The sequence below is a fragment of the Heterodontus francisci genome, chromosome 11 (genome assembly GCF_036365525.1).
Source record: "Heterodontus francisci isolate sHetFra1 chromosome 11, sHetFra1.hap1, whole genome shotgun sequence".
Classification (NCBI taxonomy): domain Eukaryota; kingdom Metazoa; phylum Chordata; class Chondrichthyes; order Heterodontiformes; family Heterodontidae; genus Heterodontus; species Heterodontus francisci.
The window spans coordinates 33,983,034-33,996,405 of record NC_090381.1 but is presented as its reverse complement, the minus strand read 5'-3'; the positions used below and the strand labels follow the sequence as shown (position 1 = coordinate 33,996,405).

The following is a 13,372-nucleotide window of genomic DNA, read 5'->3' as shown; positions in this document are numbered from 1 at the left end:
AATCCAAACCTCATTAAGCAGGTTAGCCCAGATAAGGAGCTAGTTACATGACTAACCTGCTGGCCAACTTGGAATTTCTTGAATTATGCCACATGGTTGGGGAAGAGACTGCAACTGAACTTGGAGAGCACCCATCTCTCCCTCACAAAGTTCCAGGGACCCACAGAAGTGACTCCAGCTTCAAGACAGAAGGCTCCTGCAGCCTTCTGGTACCAGTTAAATAAGTGAAAATGTGCACTGGACCCCAACAAGAACTGCAAGACTTAACTGCAATCAAAGGCTTTACACTGACTCCCAAAATGAGAAACTGAACTCCATATTACTTCAAACCTCTCCTCTCTCTATTTGCATATGTGTTTATCACATATGCATGCTAGCATGGGCACATCACATTTTTTAGTGGTTTTAACTCAATTAGAGTTTTAAGGTTAATAAACTTATGCCTTTCTTGTTAACTCCAAGAAAACCTGTCTGGTTGATTTCTTTGCCATTACAATTAGAAGGCAGCAAACAAGGATGCCCTGAGGGGGAAGTTAAAAATACATTGTTTTTAAGAATTAACCCCTCTTACACCCAAACCAGCAATAGGCTGAGAAGGACATCCTCACCTGATCATAACACTTTTACTCTCCAAACAACACTGCTAGCTGGCTCTTCCTTATATATATATATATATACACACTTGAGTACAATTAACTAATTAACACCCAACACCTGTTCATCCTATTATCTTGAACTACCATGTTTTTATCCATTGATGGAACTTCAGACCCCAACAAGGATCCGGATTGCCCTGCCTGAGAGTATGAGGCAGGCAGATTCAACCACTGCTTTCAAATGGAGTTGCCCAAGCACCTGAAGAGAAAATATTTGCAAGGCTATGGGAAAAAGGTGGGGAACTGGGATGAGCTGTGTTGCTCTTTCAGAGAGCCAGTACGGAAATGATGGGCCAAATGGCCTCCTTATATGCTATAACCATTCTATGAATCTATGAACTTTAAACCCCATCAGAACCTTGCACTATCCTACTTCTACAACACTCTCCAGCCCTTCAATTAGGCCTCCCTTTGTCATTATTAGTGGCAGAGCTTTCAGTTGCCTCAGCTCTTCTCTCGAACTCCCTGAACAGACCGGGAGGAGTGTGCAGCAGACTGGGATCACTGTGAAATAGGCCAGAAGAAGTGTGAGCAAGACCAGCAGGGAGCTTAACAGAGGGACAGGAAGGAGAGAGAGCAAGAGCAAGACCAGCGTGGTGTTTAAAAGAGTGGCAAGAAGGAGAGGGAGAGACCAGCGGGGAGTTTAACAGAGCAGCAGGAAGGAGAGGGAGAGAGAGAGAGCAAGACCAGCGGGGAGTTTAACAGAGGGGTGGGAAGGGGAGAAAGAAAGAGAAAGACCAGCAGGGAATTTAAAAGAGCAGCGGGAAGGAGAGAGAGAGAGAGCAAGACCAGCGGGGAGTTTACCAGAGCCGTGGGAAAGAGAGAGAGAGAGAGAGAGACCAGCGGGGAGTTTACCAGAGCCGTGGGAAGGAGAGAGAGAGACCAGCGGGGAGTTTAAAAGAGGGGTGGCAGAGAGAGAGAGTGGACCAACCACGTTTAGGAAAGAATAAAAGTGTGATGTCTCAGGAAAACAGTTAGTTGATTGGTTGGTGAGTATTTTTTTCATTTATCTATCAAAACTTGGATAATATTTGTGGTTGTAAGGTTTACTAATGGTAAAGATTGGCTGGTGACTATTTTCTATTTATTACTATGACTATTGGTAAAGTTTATTACTATTGGTGAGATTATTACTACTATTGGTAACATTTTAATATTGGTTGGATGTGGTAAAGTGGATTAGTATTGGTAAAGTTTATTATTACTATTGGTAGGGTTATTAGTGGTAGCAAGGTTTATAAGTAGCAGGGTTTAATTGTAGTACCAAGGTTTATTACCTAATAGATAGAGGAATGGCGGGGCTGCTCCAACTTCTAGAGTGCACATCCTGTGCTATGTGGGAGATTCAGGATACTTCTCATGTCCTGGATAACGATATGTGCAGGAAGTGTTATCACTTACAGCAGCTTGAGCTTCAGGTTTCGGAACTTGAGCAGCAGCTGGCATCACTGCGTTGCATCCGTGAGGTTGAGAGTTTTATGGATAGCACGTTAATAGATATGCTTACCCCGCAAGTTAAGAGTATGCAGGCAGAGGGGGAGCAGGTTACCACCAGGCAGTCAAGAAGAAAAACAGGCAGGTGATGCAGGAGACCCCAGAGTGCAGCTCACTCTCCAGCTGCTATTCTGTTCTGAATACTGTAGAAAGTGATGGTTCATCTGGGGAGTGCAGTTAGAGCCAAGGCCATGGCACAACGGATGGCTTAGCAACACAGAGGGGTACAAGAAAGACTGGAAAAGCAATAGTGATAGGAGATACACTAAGGGAACAGACAGGTATTTCTGTGGCCACAGATGTCAATCCAGGATTGTGTATTGCTTTCCTGGTGCCAAGGTCAAGGATGTCACTGAACATCTGCAGAACACCCTGAGGGGAGAGGGTGAACAGCCAGCTGTCGTGGTCCACATTGGTTCCAACAACATAGTTAGGAAGAGGGATGTGGTCCTGCAGAAAAAGTTTAGTGAACTAGGTAAGAAATTAGCCAACAGGACCTCAAAAGTAGCAATCTCTGGATTACACCACGCGCAAGTGAGTATAGAAATAGGAGGATAGTGCAGATGACTACGTGGCTGGAAAGATGGTGCAGGAGGGAGAGTTTTAGATTCCTGGGACACTGGGACCAGTTCTGGAGAAGGTGGGAAAGGCCAGACAGGTTGCACCTGAACATAGCTGGGACAAACTTCCTTGTGTGGTGATTTGCTAGTTCTGTTGGGGAGGGTTTAAACTAACTTGGTGGGGTGTGGGAGCCAGAAGATAATACAAGAGGGAAACACCAAGGTGTGCAGAGAATTGGAAGAGACAGATAGCAGTAGAGTAGGAAATAACAAAATATTAGGTGAGATCAGAATGACAATACTAGAGAAGGGAGTAGTCCGTATTAGATGGTTGTGGGCTAAGAAAGACTACAAGGAATGTAAAGACAGGATTACAATTCATGTGTGTAAATGCACAAAGTGTGATGAATAAGGTTGGTGAGCTACAAGCACAAATAGCAGTATGGGAATATGATGTTGTGGCTATAACGGAAACATAGCTTTAAAATGGAGTGGCCTAGATGCTTAATATGCAAGGTAATGAAGTGTTCAAAAAAGATAGACAAGGAAAAAAGGAAGGTGGGGTGGCAGTCCTGATTAGGGATGTCATTCAATGCTGGAAAGGGAGGATGTCCTTGAAGGGGCAAGGACAGAATCCATTTGGTTAGAGTTGATGAGCAAAAAGGGTATGATCTCGCGACTAAGGGTATTCTATAGGCCTCCAAATAGTGAGAAATAGATAGAAGAGCAAATCTACAGGCCAGTTAGTTTAACATGAGTGATGGGTAGGGTTTTAGAAACAATAATCAGAGAAAATATCAATGGGCACTTAGAGAGGTTTGAGTTAATTAAGGATAGCCAGCATGGATTTGTAAAAGGCAGATCATGCTTGACTAATTGAATTTTTTAATGAACAATGAAGGTTGATGAAGGGAATGCAGTGGATGTTGTTTATATGGATTTTAAGAAAGTATTTGATAAGACACCACATAAAAGGCTGGTTACCAAAACTGAGGCTCATGGAATAGGAGGGTTAGTGTTCAATTGGTTAAAACATTGGCTTAAGGGAAGAATACAACGAGTCATAGTAAATGGTTGTTTTTCAGACTGGAGGATGGTAGACAGTGGTGTTCCCCAAGGGTCAGTGCTGGGACCACTGTTTTTTTTGCTGTACATAAATGACTTGTATCTTGGAATACAGAGTAGAATCTCAACATTTGCTGATGACACCAAACTTAGAGTTGCAGCAAAAAGTGAGGATGATATGAACCACCTGCAACAAGACATAGATAGGCTAGCAGAATGGGCAGACAGGTGGCAGATGGAATTTAATAATGACAAGTGTGAGGTGATGCATTTTGGCAGAAGGATTAGGGAAAGACAATATGTACTTAATGCCATAGTTCTAAAGAGTGTGCTGGAACAGAGGGACCTGGGGGTGCATGTGCATAGATCTTTGAAGGTGGCAGGACATATTAAAAGAGTGGTTAGTAAAGCATATGGGATCTTGGGCTTTATAAATAGAGGCATTGAGTACAAAAACGGGGAAGTTATGCTGAACCTTTATAAAGCTCTGGTTAGACCCATACTGGAGTATTTTGCTCAATTCTGGTCACCACACTTCAGGAAGGATGTGAGGGTCCTTGAGAAGGTGCAAAGGAGATTAACCAGAATGGTTCCAGGGGTGGAGAATTTTAGTTACAAGGTTAGGTTGGAAAAGCTGTGCTTGTTCTCCTTAGAGCAAAGGAGATTGAGGGGAGATTTAATAAAAGTGTACAAGATTATGACAGGCTTAGATTAAGAGGGGGAATTGAAAGGAGGACTCTGTCTTCAAGCAGTGCAAAATAAGCAGAAACAAAGGCAAATCACCAGACAGACATCAAAATCTAGAGGAATAGAGGCCACAGTTGGAGAATACAATGCAGTTTATTGAGACACTAGCAATCAAAGGGAACAAAAGATTGAAATACATTCATAAAGGGAGCATCAGCCTTAAGGTTAACTAGAAAAAGGGATTAAGCAGATGGTTGGCATCCTTCGATCTATGAAAGATGATGGACAGATAGCAAACAGTCCGTTTAGGTGGGGTGTCTTCTCTTGGTGCACTTTTGCTGATGGCTGTGAAGGCCAATCCTTAAGAGGCAGATTCTGTCACAAGTTACTCACTTGAAGCTGCCAAGTGACGCTGCGAGTTGTTGTTTTTGATGTTGGCGCCTGTTGCCAAGCTGCTGAAGCAACTGGTTGTCATGGTAGCGCACGCCAGTCCACAGGATGTGTCGCCATTTCCCTCTTTCGCCAGTTAGTGACTCCTAGGTGCAATAGTCGACATTTAGGGCCTTCATGTCACACTTGCAAGCATCCTTGAAGCAGATTTTTGGGCACCCCACTGGTCGTCTGGCCCCAGCCACCTCACTGTACAGTAGGTCCTTAGGTATGCGACTGTCTTCCATCCTGCGGATGTGTCCGATCCACCACAGCCACTTCTGTTTGATTAGTGCCAACACACTTGGGAGCTCTGCCACATTTGTGATTTTGTCCTGCCAGGATATACCCATAATGTGCCGCAAACAGTGAAGATGGAAATTATTGAGCTTCTTTTCCTGAAAAACCTTGGTCATGTGACAAGGTGTTGCGTCTCCGCCCCAATCGCACTAAATAACACCCCAAGGTTAGCAAATTCTGCTACCTTGGGTCCATGGTGACAGACAGTCTGTCCCTTGATGCAGAACGCGATACACGCATAGGGAAAGCAGCTCCTCCTTTGGCCGACTTGTGAAACGCGCATGGGATAACACCAAGCTGACCCTTCGGACCAAGCTGATGGTTTACAAGGCCTGTGTTCTCAGCACCTTGCTGTATGGCTGTGAAACATGGGCGACTTACAGCTACCAGGAAAAGAAAGCACAAGAGATGAAAAAATAAAGAAGCATTTGTAAGAATCAAGCCAAAAGGGGATGAATGATAGATTTAAAGGTGAGCAGAAGAGAGATGTAAAAGTGAGTTGGAGATCATGTGGTGTGTTTGCTATGAGACTTCTTTTGAAGGAAAAAGCCAGGTTTAATCAGTGGGTTAAGACATGTGAAAGTTCCCAGTGCTCAATAAGCTAAAACAAAGGTGAAGGTACAAAACTATTCAGGGACAGGCATAAGCGAGGGGATTATTGGGGGAAATGGATAGTATTAAACTTGGTAAACAAATCAAAAGTCCATGCTATCACTGCACCTCAAGAATGAATTAAGAAGGATCAGAGCAGAGATACCAAGACAGAAAGTTCCCATGTTTCACAGACAAGTGCTAAGGGAAACCAAGAAAATGGGAATGGTGTTGAATTACCAACAACAAAACTTTCATTTATAAAGCACCTTTAATATAGAAACACAATCAAAAGATGGACACCGAGTCCAAGAAGGAGATATTAGGAAGGCAGTAGAGTTAGCGTTTGAGGTCTGTGGACAAAATGATTGGACTATCCACAGCTGTTGCTATCAATGAGACTACACCTAATAGCTGTGCTGTCTGCTAATTACAATAATTAATGTGTGCATTAATCGTTGGCTGCTTGCCTCTGGGGGTGGGGGTGCTGCAATATTGAGCGTCCAGGATGCTACTTGAAGCAACCAGTACCTCGTAAAAGGAAGGTGCATTCTGGCTGCAAAGATTGTGGAACAAGCTGAAGAAGGGACTGATGTTGCACTGGTGGCCTTGATGGAGAGGAGTAGGGGCATTCTTTATTCCCAGGGGAGCAGCAAGTTTTCCAGGCATCTCCTCAGGAAGCTATAGGAGGAGGTAGCTGAGGACACCATTGTCAGTAGCATTGCCCCAAAAATATGGCAATGCAGGAATAAATGTAATGATTTAACTAGAGTTGTTAATGTAAGAAGACTGCTAAAATACTTTCTAATCACAGCTCATAGCCTCATTAATTACAACACTGCCCTGCCCCATTACGCCACACTGTCCTGCAATCACTGCACCACATTTCACTAAACCACCTTCTCCTCATGCTCAAACACTTACTACTATTACAATCCTCACTTACTCACAACACACAGCTCACACACAGATTATCAGCTGTTCCATCATATTAGCCACATGCTCCAAACACCTCAGGATTTTCACTAACATGCTTTCCTCTTTCTTACAGTAAATGGTCAAACATAATACAAGGCAACAGGCTGCCACTGAAGGAGCAAGAGCCCATCTGCACATCCTCTCCCCCTTGAAGAGAGCGTCTGGCAATCATGGAAAGGGCCAGAGCAGAGCTTATGGCCATTGGCAATGCTGGGGGTGATGTCGCACGGGGTTGCTTTATACCTCATTCTCTTTGTCTCTTCAGACTTACCCCTCACCCTATACACTCTGCATGACAAGCTTCAGATGCTTTCAACACGCACATCTCTCTCGGCTCTGCCTCACACCACAAACTAAACCCTGCACCTTTCTTTCATTTCAGCTTCCGAGAATGTCGATGCTTCTCAGCCAGTGGAGGAAGACTTGAGTCGGAAGGTGGTGGGGGAGGTAATCTTGAAAATGTGCCATTACTTGATCTGACTCTCGCAAGCACCAGCTCGTAAACTGACACAATGCAGGCTTTAGGGGTTCTGCAACAGGAGGAATCTGTACATGGTCACTCATTGGGCAAAGGTGTGCAGGAGGATAGAACACCACAGGTGCCAGCTCAACAGAGGGCGAGGTTGCAGATTCTTCTGCAGTGGACTGTGATGCTGACTTTGAGGGCCCAGGCTATCAAGAAGGCACATGGATACATGCTAGTTGCACTGAGCAGCCAGCCAGAGAGCTTGTGCACAATGTCATGGAGCATGGCAAAGACTACTTCCAACGTGTCTCGAGGCTTCGCGCAGGGTATGGAGACTGTTCTGTCCAACATAGAATGAGTGGTCAGCTCCATCATCACCACAGAATGTTATGACAACTCTGATAGATTTCATGGTGTGGGAATGTGGGTTCACACTACAAGTATACCTCGTTGTTTGTGGAATCAGAACATGATGAGTTAAACAGCTTTCTGCAAAATAGAAATGCTTCGTGAAGCAGGCCTAAGGAGAGGATGAGGATTTGAAAGAATGTATGAAGGTTGTTCATCCATGTCTTGATGGTCTGGGAGATGTTGGTATATCACTGTGTCAGTAGTAATACAGTGATTGGAAGAGCTTAAGTGGACCATGGTATCAGAATGGTTAGCAGAGATTGAGATGAGCTAAGTGCATCTTCCTGGTTCCATGTTGTTATTCTCGATGTCACTTTGTGTGTCCTTTAATATATTGTGATTTCATGGTAGTATACATGAAGCGCCTGTGGAAGAGTCTGTCACTCTAGAATTACCCTTTATAGCCACTCCAGGCGCTGCTTCACAAACCACTGACCACCTCCAGGTGCTTACCCATTGTCTCTCGAGACAAGGAGGCCAAAGAAGATACATGAAATGCAGAGGTCAGAGGTAGAATTGGCATAGGAGTTGTGAGTAAACCACTGTATGTTGTAGTCATACTGAATTGTGGTGTATGATGTACCGGAGGTCTCGTAATGAATTGTGAGCTCAATAAAGACTTGTATACATATTGGATTGTGTAGTGATATGTACCTGAGTACATGTTAGATTGTGTAACATGAGTTCATTGAAGACCTGATTCTGTATTGTTACAACTGATGTCTGTGTGCTCCAGTGTTTAAAGTAGCAAAACAAATTAGAACAAGAAAGTAGTTCCAATATATAGCAGCACAAACTACTGCAATGAAGCTCAGATTGTTGGCATCTTGCCTTTAGGAGCCACTGTTGAAAGCGGCTTCAAGTATGTCACATCATTCCAGCACTTGGTTCTGAGGCGTTGCCCGAGGACAATGGCCTTGCCTCCATGGATGAGACACCAGCTGTCCTCTCTCAGGATGACTGCCTGCCTGCACCCTCAACAGACACTGCCTGTGCCCTTGCTGGTGACACTCAGCCAGCCAGCTGCAGCCCACGCTTAAATGCTGCAATCTGCAGCCAGGACCTCTGGGCACACAGCTGCTCAAGGTTGTATTCTAAGGCAGTCTGGAGTTCTCAATGGGATATCAGCAGTCTTCTCAAACTCTACGCACTGGGGAAGCACCTTGTACGATCAGGATAGGAAAATAAGTCCACAAGACAGGCACTATGGGCTTGCACAAGTATGATGAGTAATTTTTTTGTCAATGCTGAAATGATTTGTTTGACAAATTTGTTTATTGGTCTGAATTTGGTGTTGGTATTTGTCTTTGTAGTGAAGTGAGGGCAAACCCATAAGTTTGGAGTGAAGGATCCTGAGTTGAGCTTACCAAGATGCTGAAGTAAGCATGTGCAGAGTTAAAAACAAGAAATGCTGGAACCACTCAGCAGGTCTGGCAGCATCTGTGGAAAGAGAAACAGAGTTAACGTTTCGGGTCAGTGACCCTTCTTTGGAACTTCGGAACATTTGCAGAGTTGTTACTTTGTGTGAAATCTGAAAGAAGTACTATCATGGAGAATTTTAAAAAGGCACAAGGTTCTGAAAAGATGGATACATCTATTGAAACATTGAAGAACAAAGATAGAAACCTCCAAGATTTACCTTGTTACTTGCTATCCCATAGTATATTACATATTCCTTTCCCATTGCAGGTGAGGGTTTGAAGAACCAGATTGCACAATGGCGAAGGCTTGCTGTTGCTTCATATTTCTCATGGCTGCGTGTTGTATAGATATGTCCAGCTACTCAGGTCAGTGTGAGATATGAATACTTATGCTATGGTATTGTAGACATAGCCCCTGCACTTGATATGGATGGCAAACTATCCTGGTACTGATGGTACATTGTCCTGGTAGAGATGGAGCATTCCCTAGTGTGGATGACACACCGCCCTGGTACAAATGATACACTATCCTGGAACAAATGGCACATTATCCGAGTACAGATGGAGCATTCCCTGATGTGATTGGTACACTGTCCTTGTACAAAAGACACACTGGTTCAGTTGGTATACTGTCCTAGTACGTTTCGCAACCTTGGTATCATATTTGTCCCCGAGATGAGCTTCTGACCACATGTCTTTTCCATCACTAATATCACCTGCTTCCACCTCTGTAGCATCACCCAGCTCTACCCCTGCCTCAGCTCATCTGCTGCTGAAAACCCTCATTCATGCTTTGTTACCTCCAAGTGTGAATATTCCAATGTTCTAATGGCTGACTTTCCATCTTCCATGCTACCTAAACTTGAGTTCATGCAAAACTCTGCTGCCCATATCCTAACATGCATCAAGTCCTGTTCACCCATCTCCTCTGTGTTCACTGACCTACATTGACAACGCCTCAATTTTAAAATTCACATCCTTGTTTTCAAATCTCTCCATGGCCTGGCCTTTCTCTATCTCTGTAACCTCCTCCAGCCCTGCAGCCCTCAGAGATCTCTGCTCGCCTCCAATTCTGGTATCTTGTGCATCACCTATTTTAATCACTTCACCATTGGCAGGCATGCCTTCAGCTGCCTAGGCCCTAAGCTCCGTCCTGATACAGATAGTGCACTGTCCATAGAACCATAGAAAAATTACAGCACAGAAGGGGGCCATTCAGCCCATCTTGTCTGCGCTGGCTGAAAAAACTAGCTGCCCAATTTAATCCCACCTTCCAGCACTTCAGGTGCATGTCCAGGTACCTTTTAAATGAGTTGAGGTTTTCTGCCTCTGCCACCCTTCCTGGCAATGAATTCCAGACAACCACCACCCTCTGGGTGAAAAAGGTCTTCCTCACGTCTCCTCTAATCCTTCGACCAATCACCTTAAATCTGTGCCCCCTGGTAATTGACCTCTCGGCTAAGGGAAACAGGTCCTTCCTGTCTACTCTATCTAGACCCCTCATAATTTTGTACATCTCAATTAAGTCAACCTTCAGCGTCCTCTATGCTAGGGAAAACAACCCTAGCTGATCCAATCTTTCCTCATAGCTGCAACTTTCAAGCCCTGGCAACATTCTTGTAAATCTCCTCTGCATTCTCTCCACAGCAATTATGTCCTTCCTGTAATGCTGTGACCAGAACTGCATGCAATACTCGAGCAGTGGCCTAACCAGCATTTTGTACAGTTCCAGCATTACATCCCTTCTTTTGTATTCTATACCTCGGCCAATAAAGGAAAGCATTCCATATGCCTTCTTCACCACTCTATCTACCAATCCTGCCACCTTCAGGGACCTGTGGACATGCACTCTAAGGTCTCTCACTTCTTCTACCCCTCTCAATATCCTCCCGTTTATTGTGTATTCCCTTGCTTTGTTTACCCGCCCAAATGCATTACCTGGTACAGATGGAACATTCCCTGCTGTCAACAAAGAACAATACAGCACAGGAACAGGCCATTCGGCCCTCCAAGCCTGCGCCGATCTTGATGCCTGCCTAAACTAAAACCTTCTGCACTTCCAGTGTCCGTATCGCTCTATTCCCATCCTATTCATGTATTTGTCAAGATGCCTCTTAAACGTCGCTATCGAACCTGCTTCCACCACCTCCCCCGGCAGCAAGTTCCAGGCACTCACCACCCTCTGTGTAAAAAACTTGCCTTGCACATCCCCTCTAAACTTTGCCCCTCGCACCTTAAACCTATGCCCCCGAGTAACTGACCCTTCCACCCTGGGAAAAAGCTTCTAACTATCCACTCTGTCCATGCCGCTCATAACTTTGTAAACCTCTATCATGTCGCCCCTCCACCTCCGTCGTTCCAGTGAAAACAATCCGAGTTTATCCAACCTCTCCTTATAGCTAATGCCCTCCAGACCAGGCAACATCCTGGTAAACCTCTTCTGTACCCTCTCCAAAGCCTCCACGTCCTTCTGGTAGTGTGGCGACCAGAATTGCACGCAATATTCTAAGTGTGGCCTAACTAAAGTTCTGTACAGCTGCAGCATGACTTGCCAATTTTTATGCTCTATGCCCCGACCGATGAAGGCAAGCATGCCGTATGCCTTCTTGACTACCTTATCCACCTGCGTTGCCACTGTGGACCTGTACACCCAGATCTCTCTGCCTGTCAATACTCCTAAGGGTTCTGCCATTTACGATATACTTCCCACCTGCATTAGACCTTCCAAAATGCATTACCTCACATTTGTCTGGATTAAACTCCATCTGCCGTTTCTCCGCCCAAGTCTCCAACCGATCTATATCCTGCTGTATCCTCTGACAATCCTCATCACTATCCGCAACTCCACCAAACTTTGTGTCGTCCGCAAATTTACTAATCAGACCAGCTACATTTTCCTCCAAATGATTTATATATACTACAAAGAGCAAAGGTCCCAGCACTGATCCCTGCAGAACACCACTAATCACATCCCTCCATTCAGAAAAGCACCCTTCCACTGCTACCCTCTGTCTTCTATGACAGAGCCAGTTCCGTATCCATCTTGCCAGCTCCCCTCTGATCCCGTGTGACCACTTTTTGTACCAGTCTGCCATGAAGGACCTTGTCAAAGGCTTCACTGAAGTCCATATAGATAACATCCACTGCCCTTCCTTCATCAATCATCTTTGTCACTTCCTCAAAAAACTCAATCAAATTAGTGAGACACGACCTCCCCTTCACAAAACCATGCTGTCTCTCGCTAATAAGTTCGTTTGTTTCCAAATGGGAGTAAATCCTGTCCCGCAAAATCCTCTCTAATAATTTCCCTACCACTGACATAAGGCTCACTGGCCTATAATTTCCTGGATAATCATTGCTACCCTTCTTAAACAAAGGAACAACATTGGCTATTCTCCAGTCCTCTGGGACCTCACCTGTAGCCAATGAGGATGCAAAGATTTCCATCAAGGCCCCAGCAATTTCTTCCCTTGCGTCCCTCAGTCGTCTGGGGTAGATCCCATCAGGCCCTGGGGACGTATCTACTTTAATGCTTTGCAAGACACCCAACACCTCCTCCTTTTTGATAATGAGATGACTGAGACTATCTACACTCCCTTCCCTAGGCTCATCATCCACCAAGTCCTTCTCTTTGGTGAATACTGATGCAAAGTACTCATTTAGTACCTCGCCCATTTCCTCTGGCTCCACACATAGATTCCCTTCTCTGTCCTTGAGTGGGCCAACCCTTTCCCTAGTTACCCTCTTGCTCTTTATATACATATAAAAAGCCTTGGGATTTTCCTTAATCCTGTTTGACAATGACTTTTCATGACCCCTTTTAGCCCTCCTGACTCCTTGCTTAAGTTCCTTTCTACTGTCTTTATATTCCGCAAGGGATTCGTCTGTTCTTAGCCTTCCAGTCCTTACGAATGCTTCCTTTTCCTTTTTGACTAGGCTCACAATATCCCGCTTTAACCAAGGTTCCCGAAACTTGCCAAACTTATCCTTCTTCCTCACAGGAACGTGCTGGTCCTGGATTCTAATCAACTGACGTTTGAAAGACTCCCACATGTCAGATGTTGATTTACCCTCAAACGGCCGCCCCCAATCTAAATTCTTCAGTTCCTGCCTAATATTATTATAATTAGCCTTCCCCCAATTTAGCACCTTCACCCGAGGACTACTCTTATCCTTATCCACAAGTACCTTAAAACTTATGGAATTATGGTCACTGTTCCCGAAATGCTCCTCTACTGAAACTTCGACCACCTGGCCGGGCCCATACCCCAATACCAGGTCCAATATGGCCCATCCCTAGTTGGACTATCTACA

General features: G+C 44.7%; 1 protein-coding gene across 2 annotated transcripts in view; it reads left to right on the top strand.

Moving 5' to 3' along the window:
• The window catches only part of LOC137375193 (vitamin K-dependent protein C-like), a 69,440-nt gene that overhangs the window by 9,728 nt on the left and 46,340 nt on the right, over positions 1-13,372 (top strand). The window contains exons 2-3 of one of the 2 annotated variants that reach the window (XM_068041967.1): positions 7,143-7,207; positions 9,327-9,424. In XM_068041967.1, the coding sequence (XP_067898068.1) occupies positions 9,355-9,424 (70 nt within the window). In that variant the 5' untranslated portion in view covers positions 7,143-7,207; positions 9,327-9,354. The remainder of the gene's footprint in view (positions 1-7,142; positions 7,208-9,326; positions 9,425-13,372) is intronic. The other variant, XM_068041966.1, reaches the window with a different exon arrangement.